The sequence below is a fragment of the Octodon degus genome, unplaced genomic scaffold (genome assembly GCF_000260255.1).
Source record: "Octodon degus isolate 3935 unplaced genomic scaffold, OctDeg1.0 scaffold00015, whole genome shotgun sequence".
Lineage (NCBI taxonomy): Eukaryota > Metazoa > Chordata > Mammalia > Rodentia > Octodontidae > Octodon > Octodon degus.
Window position 1 is genome coordinate 24,574,876 of NW_004524591.1, and position 19,337 is coordinate 24,594,212.

Here is a 19,337-nt window from a genome sequence, read left to right on the forward strand (position 1 = left end):
ATGCCCCCATGATTCAGTTACCTCCCCAAAGCCCAGCCTATGGGTGCATGGTTTTTTGAGGGCTGGGGAAATATCTCCATATAAACCATAATATGCCACCTGTTCTTTTTACTGCTTTTTAAAAAAGTATCATTCTATAAGGTTTTTTTTCAACCGCATACTACACACAGATTTCGTGTGTCACTCAGATTCAAAGGGCATATCAAGTACATGCAGACCTTATATATTTGAGCCAAGTTTAGATAATATAATTGATCAAAGAATGTACTATTAAAAGCTACAATTATTCAGATATTATGGGTACAATGACATTAAAGTAAATAAACTAGATAGCTGCATGTACAACCTGCTACCACCTCAAGGCAATGCAGTTAAGAGAAGCAACTTTCCTGAAAATTTTTATGCTTGTACTTTCTCAGGTAGGAACGTTGGAGCATTGCTAAGCAGTGTATAAAGCCAGAGTTCTTGGATCATTGTGCGGTCTCCCAGTGATTTGTGAACGTTAAGGGAAAATCCCTAATTTGGAACACTTTCATGAAGATTATAGCTATATTTAATTACAGAAAGTGAAATTTGTAATCATTCTTCCAAAACATTGACAATTTTTCAATTTGAATGGCAAGCTCCATAGTATATTATTCTTTTATTCTAAAAACCTACTCATCTCTACATTTAATATGTATTCAGAGATACCTGAGATACTTGGTCAACATGTAGCTTCTTGGTCCCATCCCTAGAGTTGAAAGGTGTGGCCAAGGACTCCACAGGTTACTAAACCTCATAGGTAGCTTTGAAGCAAGTAGTATGCGGGCCTTTGCCCAAGGGTTCACAAAATAGTAGGGCAAGAGTTGGGACTGCTTCCTAAACACACCCATGGGAGCTCAGGCAGCTCCCAAGAGAGCATTTGCTATCATTCACCAGTTGCCCCTCTTCTATTCCTTGCTGTTCACTGGTTGCCCGTTTGCTCCTTGCTGTTCACCGGTTGCCCCTGTTTGCTCCTTGCTGTTCACCAGTTGCCCCTCTTCTGCTCCTTGCTGTTCACTGGTTGCCCTTCTTCTCCTTGCTGTTCACCAGTTGCCCCTCTTCTGCTCCTTGCTGTTCACTGGTTGCCCCTCTTCTCCTTGCTGTTCACCGGTTGCCCCTCTTCTGCTCCTTGCTGTTCACCAGTTGCCCCTATTCCACTCCTTGCAGGAGCTGGTCTGCCTCATCCACACAGCAGTGGAATTACCTCTTCACGGTGCCTCCAATTCCCCTCCACCTAGGTCTATCCTTCTGTAGCTCTTTAACTTCCCCCTTTTTCTACTCTTTTTACCTCCTAACCACACTTCCTCTTGGGAGAATTTACATTTTGCTAAGTACAGCTATCTAGTCTTTGAAGATTTTGTTTTAAAAGACTTCTCCTATGCTGCTCTATAAACTTCATAATTGCATAAAAGAAGGAATGAAGGTTGTCGTATTATTGATAAAATCTAAGTGTGCAACAGTGTCATTTAAAAATAAATGCACCATGAGAGCTTCAAGGGAATCATTACTTTAGACATCAGTGCATACACAATTGTGATGGGCAAAAATTTGAGAAAGAATGGCTGGCGTATTTGCATAATCTTCAAGTATTTTCCACAAGAAATCATTTACAAAAGGAAAAATACTAGCTTTGCAGACACCATTTTCATCAAATGGTCAAGGTCAACCTCAGTAAAAAAATGTATCCACAAAATGTATTTCCCAAAGTCAAGCCCAAACTTCCCAAACACGGATGACCTCAGCCTAGTCACGAGGAAGCTCGAGACAAGTCCAGGTTGCCACACTTTCTGCAAAGCACCTGACCAGTAAGTACTCCACAGCAATGTCAGGGTCGGAAAAGAGTAGCCTGAGGAGAGATTACAGGTTAGAGGAGACTGAGGAGCCATGAAAATTAAGAGTTACATTAAGTCCAGGACCAGAGTCTAGTGCAGAAAAAGAACACTAGTAGAAAAAAACCAAAATCTGTAGATTAGTTAATAACAGTCACTTCAATCATTAGTCACTGGTGTAAATGTTGTTAAGTGACTACTTTCGGTCAACATGAACAAGAGCTAGATGAGCTGGGCATAGTGGTGCACAACTGCAATCCCAGCACTCAAGAGGTTGAGGTAGAAGGATGTCTGGGAATGCCAGGCCAGCCTAAGCTAGAAAGTGTGCTCAAGGCCAGCCTGAACTGCATAGTGATGTTATACATTTAAAAAAAATTAAAAAAAAAAAAGAGCTAGGTGATATATGTGAACCTACCCTAATGTTTTTGACCCTTTTTATAAGTCTTAAAAGTATTTTACATGAAAAACTTTAGTGAAGAACATTTGTTTAGTAATGTCACATAGCTCAGTATTCATAGATACGTAAAATTTCCATGCTCTTCAGCATGTATCCACTCTACACATACTTTTATGGTGTAGTCAAATAAATCATTTGATAACCAGCCCTTTGTGGGCAGGGATGGGTAATACATGTATGTATTATAAAATGTTTAAAACCAAGGTAACAACTGGCTGCGTGCCCATACCTCATTATAAGGAATATACATTGAAATGCAGTAAGCCTTCCCTATGTTCCCTTCCTTTTGTCCCCTTTACTATCACAACAGAACTGTTGCCACTTGGCTACAAGAAGTGAAATTTGTTACTTAGTATTCTGATTATTTTGCACTCTTCCAAACTTGACTTAAATTGTGTCTGACCAAATATTTTTAACTTGCTTTTTTTGTTGTTCCATGTTTTTATGTCTTAGCTTATTCTTTTTCTCCCTTGTATGGATTTCCACTATATGAACACTGAGCAATTGTTCCCCCCAGTGAAAAATATGTTAGGGTTTTTGTTTTTCATTTTGAATAAAAATGTTTCATTTTTAGAAATGTTTTCTGAGATCAGGGGAGATCTCTGTTCTTTTTAAACTTCAGTAACACCTACAGTTTTAACTTGGTACTTGTGGCCTTGTTTTTATTTCTGTCATGTCAAATGGGAAAACATCCTGAAGGTCTAAAAGGGACATTATTGGTTAACAAGGGTCTAATTGAATGAAGAAGTAAATACTTAAATGAATTAAATGGTAGCTACTTACATTTCTAGATTGTGTTTATTCTTTTGTTATTTACATGGTCTTTACTCCTGAGAATGTTTGTTGTTGTTATAAGGATTTATACCTCAGTAAACTGGTCACTGAGGTAGAAGTCTGGAGTCTAAAGCATAGAACTTAAATTTGACATTATATGTTAAATTTATAGGCAAATTGGGTCCTGAGAAATTTTGATATGACCAGTTACTTATCTGCATTTGGTGTTACAAAAAAGAGGGGTGCTCACTAATTTATGTTGTGCCACAACTCTTATTTATCATTCTTTTTAGAAAACTTTCTATTTGATTCTGATCATTTAGGATTTTCACCCAGAGTGTGATTCCCAAATTAATCATTTTCTAAACTCTTTTATTCGAATGTTGATCTTACTCTACAAAAATGCTTAATAGGTAGCTTTCTAGTATAGCTTGGGTAGAGATTAGCAGGACTAATATTATCACCCATATTTTTAGGTTATTAATACTGGAAAGGAAGCTGGGGAAATTTGAAATACTTATACTAGGTCACAGACAAGAACTGGAGACAGGTATTTCAGCCCAGGCCTATCCAGATGTTACACTTTTAATGCTTAAAATAAGTGAAAATATTAATCAAGATGTTGTTGCTTTGCCAGCATTTTAAGTAACAAAATGTCCACTTGAGAATAAATCATAGTGATTTGGGAGCTTCTCATCATTGTTAATGTTAGATTAGTAATTGCCTCTTTTGCTGCCCTCTTTGTAAGAAAGGTTCAAAAAAAGCTTAGCCAAACATTATGGAAACAAGTATCATGGTTGATGTGTGTTTGGAAGGGAAAAAGATCTTGTAAGTAAAACAGATAGGGAGGTATGACATAACTGAAAGTAAAAATATCTGAGAAGGCAAATGGCTTTTTGATAGTTTTAGACTTACAGATAAATTAAAACCTCTCAGGATATAGACTAGGGCAGTTGATCACTCAAATAGCAATTTTTAAAAATGCAGAAGCAGTACTCTTAGAATATTGTCTTTATGTCAGAAATGCACCTTTTGTGCTTGGAAATGATAAAAAATTACAATCGATCCTTACAACTGTTCTGTTCATCTTTATTGATCAGGTGCAAGAAAGATAAATCGTAGCCCAAATAAGATTATAGTAAATGTTAGCATCATAGGGGACTACAGGTTGATAGAAAGCCATTCATCATTTCAAATGGTGACCTGTCCATGGCACCAGCCACCCTGACTCTGCTGTCTAATCACATACCTATTGATTTTATCTACATCCTGGAAACCTGGATGTGACTGTCATTGGGCAGCGCATATTGTTAAATGCGAAGGGGCCTCTGATTAAGAGAGAATTTCATTTTCATTTTCTCATCAACTAATAGTGATTTATTAAAAAATAAACTACCCCAAGTCATGCATGTGAAACCTGAGTGATTAGAGAATAAAGGTACCTAATAGACCACTGTATGATACAGCTGTATTTTGTATTGCCTTATATTTTGCAGGATGTTTCATTGAGTCTGAGGACTCATGGGTTCATATAGACCATTCATATAGTAATACTGACTTCAAAGTAGCTAGTCAGAATAAATTTTTAGTTTTGCTCCCCTAAGAAAGGTATTACTTTGTCTTTGTAACTTGGTTTATGTTACTTATATGTTTATGTAATAGTAGAAACACTTTCTTGGAGTAAAATTACCAGTTTGCCACATTGTTCTTACTGTTTATTATAAATTTTGATTATCTTTTTTTGGAGATGATAGAACAAGTTCTATTCCATACAGATCTTGAGGACAAAAATATTTTGTAAAGGAAATACTCTTGGCTGGGGAGATGGCTCAGCAGCATAAGCACCTGCCTGGCAAGCACAAGGTTCCAACTTCCATCCCTGGTACTGAAGGAAGTGTTGGCCCCAGTACCCCAGCATACCATGCTGGCCACTGAAACTGGGCATGGTAGAGCACGCCTGTAATCCCAGTGCTGGGGAGGCTGAGACAGGAGGATCACTGTGAGTCTGAACTGCAAAGTGAAATCCTGTATCAAATACAAAAAAGAAAAAATCTTTAATATCCTTGTTGGAACACTGATCTAATAGGTAAATGTCAATACATGTGAATTTCATTGCTAGATCTCAGGCATTGCAGTGGTAGATTGCAGATATCATAGATCTAAATAAAAAGTTTGGCATTTTTCTCAAAGGGATCAAATAATGGTGAATTATAACTGTAAAATGTTATATATGAATGTATGTATCGACAGTGGTGCTGTTATTTAAGTGAATAATCTTGCATGCATTTTTGGAAGTGTTCATGTTACTATGGAAGAAAAATTTCTATTGTGTGACTGAAAATAAATGAAATTGCAACTTTCCTACACCTTTTTATCTTCTTGGCTACTGAACACTATCAATCTTTATTATCCACAGAGCTCAGAGTTCTACAAAGTCACCACTGAGCAGTATCAGAAAGCTGCTGAAGAAGTAGAAGCCAAGTTCAAGTAAGTTAATACTATTTTAATTAGACAAAACCCCAGTTTTGTTAATTTCTGATCAGGAGATAGATTGTTATGGAATAGTAGGAAGTGCTTTGGAGTGGCTGAGATAGGGCCATGTTATCTGCTCTTCTGAATTCAGATAAAACAAAAGGGCATTTGATGAAAGCTTATTCCAATTATGTGTTTGAACTAAGGGAAACCTGAAAGCAATAGTAATAGAATTTTCATTTGGAATAATATATAAGAGTGCCCTTGATTATGAAGATGATGTTAAATTGTGACCGTTATTACTGGAAACTATTCACCTTTGTATACTGAAATGATGGCCTTGTCCAAATTTGGATATCCACCTTCCCTGTGTTTAAATTATTTTTATTTCTTCACATGTGCCTTGAAAGCGTTTAAATCACAGATTGTGCCTTGCCCTTGATATGAAAGCGATGTTAAATTGCTACCTCTGTTAATCCTTGGAATGTTTAAATGAATGTTCTGTGATTGATGGAGTAAAGTGTCTGTGACCCCATAGCCTAATATGTTCTCTTTACTGCCAATTCTCATATTAGGTAAGAGAACATCATTCACAATTTTCCTGCATATATAAATGATTTCATTGTATAAACCCTGTTAGTAGCACATGTGCAAATTAGTGCAGCAGAAAAAAGAAGGTGTTGTGACAGCTTTATTTAAAAGATAGCATTGGGCTCTGACCCACTTCCTTGTACATGTTTATAAGCATTTGATAAAATGATTAAACCCTATGGTAAAGTTATTAGTTTCTGCTACAGTGCAATTTGTGTGGTAATGGATATTAGTGTTAGTTTAATGTTGATTAAGCCAAGATTTTTTAGAAAGGTGAATTGAATTCTATTTAAACAGATGAAGGTCTTCCTGCTTTCTTACATTGTCAGTTTTAGAGGCAGTGGAGAGAGATACCTTTAGAATGGGTCACAAATCTCCCTTTTAAAAGTCAATGTGAGCTCATAACAATTTAAAGAATTGGTTGTACATTGCATATCAAACATGCCCTGAAGGAATATGTATTTTAAGTTGTGTATTTTGCCTATAAATTTTTTTTGTCTGCATACTATGAGAGCCTTTGACTTAGCACCATATTGTCACTATAAAATGATAACTCTGAAAATAAGTATAATTTAAGATAAATCAGAGCTCACTTTAAGCTACAGGGGTCTATGAAATTTTTATAAAAGTGATGGCACTTAATTGAGGCTTAAAAGGATATTGAATAGGTTGAAGATATTTAGGACAAAAATCATGCTCTCTAGTTAGATGATAACTTTAGCAGAGATCAGTGGTGTAACTCTAGGATATTATTGGAAGATAAAGTAAGAGAGATCTTTAGGGTAATTAGGTGGTTATTAGAATAATAATAATAATAATAATAATAATAATAGGTCGTTATTAGAAAGTGTTTGACCAGGGGAATACCCAGATCCCAGATCTCGGTGCTCCTGTAGGAATAGTGATTAGACAGTAGATATAAAACTTGGTTAGAAGCAGGAGAAAAACAACCAGAAGTATAAGATAAAAGGCCCCCTCCAGTGAAAAAGAAAAAAATTAGTACAAAATAGTCATTGAAAGATTGGTGATTTCTAGATGTATTTGCTTGTCAGTACTGCATAGTACCACAGACTTGGTGATTTAAATAAGGAATTTATTTTTTCACAGTTCTGGAGGCTAGAAGTCTGAGGCACAGGTGTTGGCAGGGTTAGATTCTTTTTCTCCATTTTTCAGGAGGAAAATGGGGCACTGGGGCTCGAACTCAGGACTTATACTTGCCAGGCAGATACTTAGGGCACTGAACTATCTTCTTGGTCCCAGGTTGGATTCTTGTGAAGCCCTAGGTCTGTGGATGGTCTATGTATCTTCCCTCTGTGCATTCCTGTGTCCTAATCTTAAAAAATAAAAATAATAACAGTCATATGGGACTAGAGCCTACCTTAATGACCTCATTCTGACTTAATTGCCTCTTAAACAGACTAAAGGCTGTCCAGATCCAGTTATATTTTGAGATACCAGACATAAGCACTTAAATCGGAGGTGAGGGGTTTTGATCTGTAATGTTTGTATAGAAGGGGCAAAAGAACCAAACATAGGACTTTAGAGGATTGAAAACCTGGTGGAAGTTGTATTTTATAGATGAAGAAGTCTGGTGTTAAAAGAGAAAAGTCTTCCATGACACACACCCAGCTACTGTGTCATATCACCAGAGAATAAGAGACTATGTACAGTGCACACCTGTGAACTCGTGAGACTGAGGCGGGAGAGGATCATTGCAAGTTCAAGACCAGCCTGGACCACAAAGTGAGCTCAAGGCCAGCCTGAACTGCATAGTGAGATCCTGTCTCACAAAATCAGAAATACAAACAAACAAAAACCAAAAAACACAAAACACTATTCTGATCACTTAACATTTTCCAAGGCAACATGGGTCTATGAGTTAGACTTTGTCTCATATAGAACCTCATAGTATCATTCTCTGTAACTCGTAAGATGATATTCCTTACATGATTCTCTTTTCTCATGGCCAAGCTACATAGTAAGGATTTGGCCTTACCAAAAAGTCTGCACTTTATGCCAGGCCTCTGCAAGATAACCTCTGAGGCCTTACAATTTCTTTAATGACAGAAATTGTGGTTCATGGTGGGCCCTCAGCTAAGTGTGATATCAGTGGGGCATGGGGCAGGTGAGCTGAAGACTGATAGACTCATGGGGATCAATAAAACTGTATAATGCAGCCTCAATAAAACTGCACTCTAAAGCACTGGTAATTGCCCTTGGTTTTGTGTATTGTCACACATCGATACCAAGAGGGTGATGGGTCTTGAGGACTAAAGGAAGCTCTGCAGTTGAAACTCTCCCAGACTATCTGTGTATCTCTTCTTTTGCCTGATTTTGTGTCATTCCCCTCTTTGAAAATTTGAGTTAATTTTCAGTGTGTCCTGTCAGACACTTTAGCATAGTATTGAACGTTAAAGTAGTTTGTGAACTTCCAACACTTGATTTGAATGTGAAAAGTGAGGACAGTCCCAGAGACTGTGCCCTCAGACATTGCCACGTGGCTAACTACAAGACAGACAGAAAACCCAGTTTCACACTGAAGGAATTTCAAGAATGAGTGTTTGGGGGTAAGGATATAAGTCAGTGAGGCCTGCCTAAAAAATTCAAGACTCTGGGCTCCATCTTTAATACCACACAAGAACAAAAGCATAACAAAAATTTAAAGCACTAGTATTTTAGAGAGGTGCTATTTTATAATTGTATATCCTTTTCCTCTAGCTGCTGTCTACTAAGCTTCTTAAAACATACTTCTATTTGCAATGAGCTTGCTAGCTTTCTGCCTAGGAGTGATGACATGTGGGGTAAGTGATTCATACCACCTTTGAAGGCAGAGAGGTTACTTGGTGGCCCTGTTTCTCCTTAGGAATTTGACCATCTCAGATAATCATGTAAGGCAGTATGCTCTATTTTCTCTATTTCATGACAAAGCTGTCTTGCCGGGCCTGTTACTTTCAGGGTCTCCTGTGTACATAAGCAGACTTGCACTTGCAAGCTTCACCTTGAAGACTTCTCATCCTCTTGAGCCTGCACTCAGCCATCCCTCTTAGGCAACAAGCCCTGAAGGCCTTTGAAAAAGATTTAGTTAATTTTATCTGTGGAAGTGGAATTCATTTAGATATATCTGGGCTATAAAAGATGGAAGCTTTTAAGCTGTAATTTCATGAGCAATATTATATACCTGATGGGGGGGGTTACACAAAATCCCTGTAAAGGATAAGAAAGGCCAAGAACATTTGACGTAGCATGTAACTAACACCAAGAGAGCTAATGGAATTAGTTTAGGGATACTTAAAATAGTAACTCATACTTCAGTTCCTTGGTGTACATTGATCTATGAAGAAGAGAGGCAAGTTCTTACCAGCCTGGAGCTTAGAGTTCACCACAGAAGAGCGAAAGAAAGACAAATTTAAAATGAAGATTTAAAAATTAATCTACCTTGGGGCTAGGGAGATAGCTCAGTAGAATAAGTGCTTGCCTGGCAAGCGCCAGGGCCTGAGTTCAATCCCTGGTTCCGCAAAAAAATAAAAATAAATAAATAAATAATAATAATAATAATAATAATAATAATCTACCTTTCTTTCCTCTCTCTTTCTCTTTCCCTTTCCCTTTCTTTCTTTGCTCCTACTGCCTCAGCCTCCCCAGCGCTGGGATTACAGACGTGCCGCACCATGCACAGTTTCAGTGGCTGGCACGGTGTGCACAGGTTCTGAGGCCAGCATGGTATGCAGTAGTGGGGAGTGAACCTGTGTCCTTGCACTTGCCAGACAGGTGTTTAGACCTCTGAGCTATCCTTCCAGCCCAAAATGAAGATATTTTTAAAAGCCAGAATTTCACTGTTACATCTGTAATACTATTTAAATACTATCTATAATTAAGCAAGAATTAAAGGATACAAAGAACTATGAAATATAAATCACTAAATAAATTCACCATTTTTTACATCTAGTTGTTACTCAAAAGAAATTCTATTAAAATACTCATTATAACAATTTCATATCACATCTATTATCCCTTGTTATTATCTACCAATATAGCAAATTATGGTGCTAGTTCCTGATTATATGATGTTGATACCATGTTACAATTCAGCTGAATGAACTTATGGTCTGCCTTAATCCTTATATTCCATCTAATAGGTAGTTAATTAAAATACTAGATAAAATAATTTACATGAGGCTAGAAGTATAGAACAGTAGTATAGCTCATGTCTGAAGTGTTGGGTTAGATCTCTAGCATTGCCAGAAAAGGAAACAAAATGGTTATGTAAATAACCTAAGGCAAAAGTCTACCACAAAGTATATGCTCAATGTATGTTAGATTTGATTGTTAAATTGAAGTTATTTCAAATAATGGAACTTAACCAAAAAAGGGGATACAGATGAATGTCCATTTTTGTATCTGTGTATTCAGACTGGTTAAGATAGATAGTTACATTCTCTCAATGAATAGAGTGATTTGTTCTAATGGTGTTAGGATATCATGTCCGCATCTTGTACAACAATTAACCACTAGGAAGAATGTATGCAGTTTGTTAATTATCGAAACTGACCTACCAATTTGTTTTGAAACTGTCTCATTGCTTTTTGTTTATCAATAAAATTATGGGAAAAAATTCAAGTTATAATACTGTACCATAGGAGAAATTCTTGTGTATGTTTCTTAAGTTCCAAACAGAACATTAGGCAGCGTGTCCACAGTCTCACCAGGATGGCAAGCACCAGAAGCCCTTGCGATGATACAGAGTGTGCCGGGTAGACAGCAGCGAAGGACTCAGAGTCTGCAGGGACCCTGCTCCCATCGGCCTCTGGCTCAGATCTTTCTAGGTGAATTGGAGCTGATAGACCACACCTGTAGAAAGGGCGCATTACGAAAGTGTTGATGCACACATGAAGTGCTTTTAGGATGTAAAAGCAAAGGTGAAGCAAATACCAAAAAATACTTTAAAAGTAATGTAAACATTGTAGGGGCAGTTTAATATTGAACACAGGAAAAGTTTTTTAAGGACATTTTGTTCCTATGCTGGCCTTTAGGTCACAAAGTGGCCAATTTTTACCTTCTATTAAAAAAATAAAAATTATGAAAAGTGATATAGTTTCCTGAAAATACTGTGAGAATGGTAGAGATATAACTTTCCAACTTTGCTTCAGTTTCTTTGAAAAAGACTTATAAAAGTTATGATTTTATGAAATCTTATATAAATAGAGGTAAAAATGCTTTGTGCACCAGATTCTATGAGTTTTTACTCTTATCCTTAAAGGAAATTGTTGAAACCTGACTTGCAAATTTAGGTTCATGGAAAGAAGGTTGGGTCATCCTTATGAAGTATTAGAAGAAAAGTTACCTTGGGGGAATACTTTCGGTGGTTTGGGAATATTTGGGGAGTGCTATGCAAAACTTGTGCAAGTAAAATACATTTTATAAATATTGTTATGCATTCAAAGATTTTACTTTTCATGTAAAATGCTTTAACTTTAAAATAGCCTTGGTTATTTTAGGGTTTCAGTTGGCAGTCGTGTTCAGTGCCTTTTGGACCTGTAGGATTTTAATAACTCTACTATGAATGAATTTGTGTAGCTGAAGGTGCCATGTGCCAGTGTTGTCTGCAGGTATTTCTCCTGCTCACTACAATTACAGCATAGATTGGGGACAGTTGTAAGCAGTAGTGCTTAAAGATTCTGCTTAATTGGCTGTAAAATAATTAAAAAGATTTTGACTGGCAAATTTATAATTCTGCTAGATGCACGAGCCACTGCGCCCAAATGTCAATGTGACTTCAATTTGGAAATATTAGATTAATAGAACTAATTGTACTGCAGGTACAAAGTTTACTCTGATTAATAGTCTCACATCTCTTTTAGAAGTGTAGTCAGGTAAATTTATGTTACTTACTTTTTACCTAAACTTTTAATTAAAAGTTCTTTCAAAAGTTCAGGCTAAGCTGGGCATGGTAGCTCACAAATGGACTCCCAGCCTTTGGGAAGCTAAGGTGGGAGGATTGCTAAGAGTTGGAGACCAGCCTGGACTATGTGGTGAAATCCTGTCATTAAAAAAAAACAAAAAACAAAACAACAAAAAAGTTTGAGTTAGTTTCACAGTGCTGGCTTTCTAGTTCCTCTGTATATGAGCTCCTGCAAGTTTTTAGTGACTCCAGCTACCTTATTGAATAACTTGCCTTATGAAAGGATTAACATTATACACTGTTGTGCATGTATTTGTATCTGCAGCTGACAGTTACTCTTCACATCATCCCTAATACTTATTGATGTCTACTTATAACCTACTTTAGTGTTGCACGAATGGATCTGATACACCAAATGTACATGATAAATGTTTTATCTCTGATTCTCATTGATCAATTTTGAAATGATCAAATGGTTTATCTCAGTAAGACGCTAATTCATATTGATCACATTTTAAATGACAGAGTTGACTTGGTTTCTTCTGAACACAAATTGTATTAAAACATCATTTGAACATGTTGCCTTTTCTAATGCAGGAGTTATGTTACCAGCAGTTGCATTATAACTGGAGTTATTGCATTATAAAGATGTCTCCTTTGTAATGAAAAGTTTACACAAGAAGAAAAGAATAGGATATTATAGGGAGAACAAGGCTTCAGCCAAGGATTTGGGCTTTTACTAACTAATTAAATTCTGCATTTGTATAGGGCCTTTCTTCCCCCTTTTTTAATTTGAAGGGCTGTGAGCAGGAAATATAGCAGCTGCAGTGGTGACATTTTATTCCCTATTGTCCTTTGGAGCCAAGTAACATCTTGATTATTTAGTAAGAGAGTGACTGAAGAGGCAAAATTCTAGATAAAGTAAATATACCTGTACCCTTTGTGCATAAGCCTCTTGGTTACAGTTACAGTTTTAGAAGTTGAGGATTATTGGTTGGTTTTTGACTTTTGAACATCAGCACTTGCATTAGCTTCTGTAGTATTTCATATGTCCTTTTGTGGAGGATTTAATTTTGAAATTGAAGATAGATGTTTGTGGCTAAGAATATTTGTATGTGACGCTAATGGCAAATGCACAATTAGACTGACACATAGACTTGGTTATTTAGAACTCCAAAACCCAGGGAGTTTATTTGTCAAGTCTTTGACTTACTATAGTATAGCTTCCATCAATACCTTGTAAATTATAACTGCCATTCTCTTTAGAGAATGACAAATGAAGTTAAACGTTATGAAAAGAAAGTTGTCGTTAATTCTCATCTTAAAAAAGAGAAAAGATCTTCAATTATTGTAGTTATTGTTTTATTCAACTCTAAGACCAAACTACGTTTAGGTATGTTTTACATGTTGTAATTTCTTCTGTATCTTATCAGAGATATGTAGAGTATACCTAACTTTCCAGCTGTGAATCTGGATGGTTGTTTTTTGGTTGATTAGTTAGTTGGTTAACTGGTTTTCCTTCTGGTACCAAATTACCTCCAAGGAAAGTAAGATCTGCTTTAGAATACATCAATATTTATTATATTTATAAAGAAATTCTACATGATTTGTGTTTTGTTTTTGGTTTTTTGTTTTGTTTTGCTTTTTTTTTTTTTTTTATTTAATGTTTTCTCCTTTTAAAATTGAAGACTTTATCAGATCTGTCCAGGTCAGTACTTTGTTTCTTTGTATTACTTGTATTAGGTTTTTATACCTACTCTACATACTGTTATCTAATTAAATAGAAGTAAATACTAAGAAACACTGGGAATTAGATTTTACTCTGTGTCTTTCTGTACTTCTTGTCAGTTTTCACAACATTCTACTCAGCTCAGTGGTATCCTGAAGAAAGGGACAGGGCAAGATGGAAAAATAATTGGAGTATTGGCCAGCCCGATAGCTCAGCGGATTAAAACACCTGTTTAGGCAGATGCAGGGACCGGGTTCAATCCCAGGCATGCCCCCAGGGTGCACTGAGACAGTGAGTGAAACTGGGCGTGGTCACGTGCTCCTGTAATCCCAGTGCTTGGGGGGCTGAAAACAGGAGAATCACTACAAGTCTGATCTATGTAATGAGATGCTGTAGACCCTATACTAAATATGTTAAAATAGAGACAGACAGACAGACAGACAGACAGAGAGAAAGACAGAGATAAAAGTAATTGGAGTAATAGGGCTAAGAAGGGCAAAAGCAAGGCTGTAAACCAGGGATAAGCAGTATTGTCTATTCCTACAAAAGCAACAGTATAGACTGTGACTCTACCATCTCATGAACTTCTGCATTTGGTCCCAAAATCAAGAGGACCACTGTAGAAATCATTTTATTCTTTCAGTATAGCATGTGAAGAAATCTTACGTGATAAAATAAGCCATGAAGGTACAGTGAGATTAGCCTCATACTGTCACAAATGTGTGACCTAGAATTTCCTTCTCTCTCCCCACTGTGAAAGTTAGGTATTTTGGAAATGGTTCTGAGTGTCTTATTTCATTTAATGTAATCTGTTTATGTGTAACACGTAAATGATCAAAACCAGTCTATTACCTTAAGTTCATGGCCCTCAAGCTCCTGAATAGGTGATCCCTTCTTTTGTGGGATAACAAATTGTACTGTTCTCCCTTCAAGAACATTAGCATTGAACTTTCTTCCTTAATCAATACAATCCATTAAGAATCTTGTATAACCTACATGTTATATGAAATATTAATTGTACCTTTAGTTAGATAAATGAAGAATCCACCAGAATGATAGCTTGTTTCTTTCCTTGTATCGTAATACATTAAATGAGAATGTTCGTGAGTCTAGGGTACATGGTGTTTGGTATTTGCTTACTGACTTTGCTTATTTGAGTAATTAACTGCATAGTTCATAGTTCCCCAAAGTTGTTTCTAACTGGAGCTACCCAGTTTTTCTTCTTGCACATTCCAACCAGAGTTAATTTACTTTTTAAAGGATCCAGTTAGAAATAATTTCTTTGATTTTTTTTCCTTTGATGCCTTCAAAGATATGGAAACATTATTTGCCTTTGAGTGCCACTTAGATGCAGGTAGGAAGGAGTGAAGGTTGCAGGAGGCCCAATTAAAGTTAATTATTGTCTGACTGACCTGCCACACAGTATAAAACGTCTAAGAAGAGTTCCAGGAGATAGATTTAAAATTCTGTCCTTGTATCAAATTTACAAAGTTAACTATCTTAAGACTTGAGCTTGATTAAAAATTGTGTCAAAGAAATTTCTCATAAAAATGGTAGCTTCCAGGATAATCTGGGATAGTGTGTAGTTTCCACTCTGCCGTGACCACTGCTTACCAGAGTTTAGTAAGCGCATCCCAAAAGCTACCAGTTCTTCCCTTCTTTCAACCAGATAATGAACTTCCAGATGTATGTAGTTGAGCATTCACTGTGTCTGAATAAACCACATATTATAATTGGATCTTGAACTTTCAGGGTAATTATACCTAAGCCAGTATTTCCTTTACTCATTTCAAACCATCCTTCATGGTTTCAGTCCATTAAGGATTCCTATTTGTAGCTCTTCTGATTTCTCTTAGGAGGTAAGAAAACAAAATACTGAGATTGGTAAATTGTATCAAAATATTAAATTTCTGTATATCTTAAGACACCATTAAGAGAATTTTCAAAAATGGGCGAGAGACTTGAACAGACGTATCAGAGAAAGATATAAGAATGTCTAATTAGCACATGAATAGGAATTGTAAATCATTAGTTGAACAGAAAATGCAAAGGAAAATCACTTGAGTGATGAAAATAAAAAAGATCGACAATTACAGTTGTCTAAAAAGATATGCAGAAACCAAAAGTCTCATGCTTTGCTGGTAGGAGTATAAAAATTGGCAAAACCACTTGGGAAAACTTTCAGCAGTTTTGAGAAGTGTTTTTGTTTGTTTGTTTGTTTTGTTTTGTTTTTAAGCGTATTTATTTCAGGATCTATAAGGTCTCATTACACAGACCAGACTCGTAGTGATCCTCCTGTTTTCAGCCTCCCAAGCACTGGGATTACAGGCATGTGTCACCATACCCGGTCCCAGTTGCCCATCTCAGTGCGCGCTGGTGGCAGGGCCAGCATGGCAGGTCAGGGATGTGGGATCAAACCCTGGTTCCTGTGTCTGCCAAAGCAGGTGCTTTAATCTTCTGAGCTATCTGGCTGGCTCAGTTTTGCGAGTTTTTTTTTTTTTTAATTAATTTGAATACACATTTTCTGTACAGTTCAGCAGTTTTAGACCTAGCCATTTACCCGAAGAAAATAAAAATGCATACTCAAAAAGACTTTTGCAGGTATGTACATAGCAGTTTTACTTATAGTAGTTAGAACTTAGAAACAGCCTAGATGGTCATTAGTGGAAGAATGGATAAGCAAATTATGCTATATTCATACAGTAGAACACTGTTAAGCAGTGGCAGTGGGGGGGGGCAGGACTATCAGTACATGTGACATAGATGAAACTCAGAAATAGTGTGTTAAGCAAAAAAAAAAAGCCAGACCTAAAAGTTACTACTCTGTTTCCATTCATATGAAAACTCAAAAATAGAATTATATTGATAGAAATGCAAAAGTATTTGGCAAGAATAGAGGGACCTTGATAGAAAAGGGACACGAGTGATAAACAGGTATATATGATTTTAATACACTGTAAACACTTATGGTCAGCGAGTTCTAATGTATGGTGGTTATACCTTACATACCCTGAATTCACTGTTAATTAGTTTTAAGTGGAAAAAATAATTAAGACAGTTGGGAATTCCCAATTTCTCCTAAGTGCATTTTGCCTTAGATAAAATATTTTTTCAGTTTTGTCATAGTCCTAAGAAACTTAACTTCACTAGCTGTATCCACAATGATGTTTTTGTTTTCATTACAATTTGAAGCCCTCATCTCAAAGTCAAGGTTGTGTTCTGTATGTTTCATTACTGTAGAAATAGAGAGGAATACATCTTGCTTTTGTTAATTTTCTTAAGAATTAGTCTTTCTCCCTTCCTAAACTATATTTTCCATTTGTACTCTTTTCTTTAACCTGGAGCTGTAAAGGTAGGCCTGGTTAAATTTGACAAGTTATCTTTGTTAAAGGGATTTTGAAAACAGTATTAGTAACTGAAACACTTATACAGTAAGTAACATTCATGCATTTTTATAAAATAATCTCAGGCAGCAGTTTGTTCATGCTATTTATTGCGTCCTGGCAAGATGCTTGAACTTGCACAAGCTTGCATCTTGGCCCTTCCCTACATGTTGAAACGAAAGCACACATGTTCACATGTGAAAGTGTCGCCAGGCAGCCCAGCCATCCGCAATTTGCTCACATGGCTGTTGTAAGTTATTTGACGTGCATTCTAATTCAGTGGCCAACAGTTAAATTACCTTGTTCCTTTTGTGAGTGTGTATGTCTAAATGCTGGTAATCAACTACATCCCTTGAAAATTGATAGATGTGCTCATTAAGGGCAGTTCTTGCTCTTGGCTCTGATTCACAAGTCACCTCAACTAGTGTTTCTGATGCAGCTGGCAAGAAATACAGCTCAGTAGTACATCTGGCTATATGCTCCTTTTCAAGGATTAAAACCTCCATTTTTGGTATGTTAAGCATGCATTGTAAGGATTTTACAAGCAAGAAGTCAGTTATTTGCTAATTACAATATTTGCACAAAAAACACCAAGGGCTGCTGCTGTTGTGTGGTGGCATTTTTTTTAAAAAATGCATTGCCATTTGCTCTTCATTTTATCCTCTTATGCTTCTGCCTACACAAATACCTATTTATTTGTGAGACAGATCCCTCTGTGGAGACTCAGAAGTCCACCAGCCTGCCACTGGCATAGATCTCAGCGAAGCTGCTGGTGTGAGAGATGGTTCAGCAAGGTTTATGATTAGGATTTCGAAGGTAGCATACTCCTGTTTCAGCTTTCAGGATGAAAAATGAATTGCCAATTACTGTCGACATGTTCAGATACAACACTTCATCTGATAGAAGTCTGCTCAGCCCGCTTTCTGCTGGGCACCCAACTAGGAAACCATCAGTTCTGGAAAAGAGGTGTGCTGGCAAGGAACAGAAGACAGAAGGGGATCCATCTAGGATCCCTTTTCATTTTTCGTTCTTGTGCAAGCTTTAGGTAGGTCGGCCCCTCTCACCTTTGTTTCCCCAGCAGAGCTCTTGAGCAAGATGAAGTGATCAAAGCCTGGTGCCAGCGCATAGTCGCAATCTCATTACTTTGCAAGCTGCACGCCCAGATGCTGCTGTTTTTTTGCATCAGGCCTCACTGATTTACATTCATAACACCTCCATTACAGCTCATTTGGTACTACTTGTCATTAACCAGTTCAAGTCTTCACTGGGAGAAGAAACCATACAAATTAGTGAAGACCTCACTGACATACTTTTTTTTTTTTTTGGTCACAGAAATACAGCTCTATTACACATTATGTGTCTGAAACCATAAACAATAATTTTAAAAAATGAATTAGTCTCGCAAATTGTGTGGAATTATAAACTACAGTTACAGTACTACTAATAAGTGCTTTTAAATCATCATTAATAATACACCCACTCATCAAGGGTCCATTTCCTGCTCTAAGTTGTATTGGCATTGAAAATACAGAAATTTAAGAGCTGGCGAGATAGCTCAATGGACTAAGCACCTGCTTTGGCAAAGGGCAGGGACCTGGGTTCGCTCCTGGTTCTGCATGCCGCACTGGCCCTACCTCTGGGACACCGTGAGCTGGCGAATGAGTCCAGGCCGGGTGGTGCATGTCTGTAATCCCAGCGCAGGGGGAGGCTGTAAATAGGACAATCACTACGAGTCCAAGCTGTGTAGTGAGACCCTGTACCAAAAACATAAATGGAAAAAAAGAAAAAAAAAGTTTTATACTCAATTGAAATCATTGACTACTGTAGAGGCATCAGATTCCAATATAAGAATTATAACTTTTACATTTGTTCAAGACAAAAACAATGGATTCATAGTACAGATGACCAGGATAAGAGTGGCAGGAAGTGAAATACAAGGCTGTGTTTGTGGATCATACCATATTTTGAAAGGGAAAGTTTATAGGATATAGATTTAACCAAAGTTCTATCAACTTGGGAATATATATATATATATATATATTTTTTTTTTTAACTACCTACCTTATTCTTACTATTAGAGGTGTCCCTTTTAAATTGCTTATTGTTTCTAGAAATTTATTTCAAATATACAAATATACTATTAGGCACATATTTCTTCTGTATGTTGTGACAGTTACTG

General features: G+C 36.8%; 1 protein-coding gene across 1 annotated transcript in view; it reads left to right on the forward strand.

The window, feature by feature from the left end:
- The window catches only part of Chchd3 (coiled-coil-helix-coiled-coil-helix domain containing 3), a 326,073-nt gene that overhangs the window by 267,140 nt on the left and 39,596 nt on the right, over nucleotides 1-19,337 (forward strand). Inside the window, exon 6 of the mRNA XM_004626581.2 lies at nucleotides 5,501-5,571. Coding sequence (XP_004626638.2) covers nucleotides 5,501-5,571 — 71 coding nt within the window. The remainder of the gene's footprint in view (nucleotides 1-5,500; nucleotides 5,572-19,337) is intronic.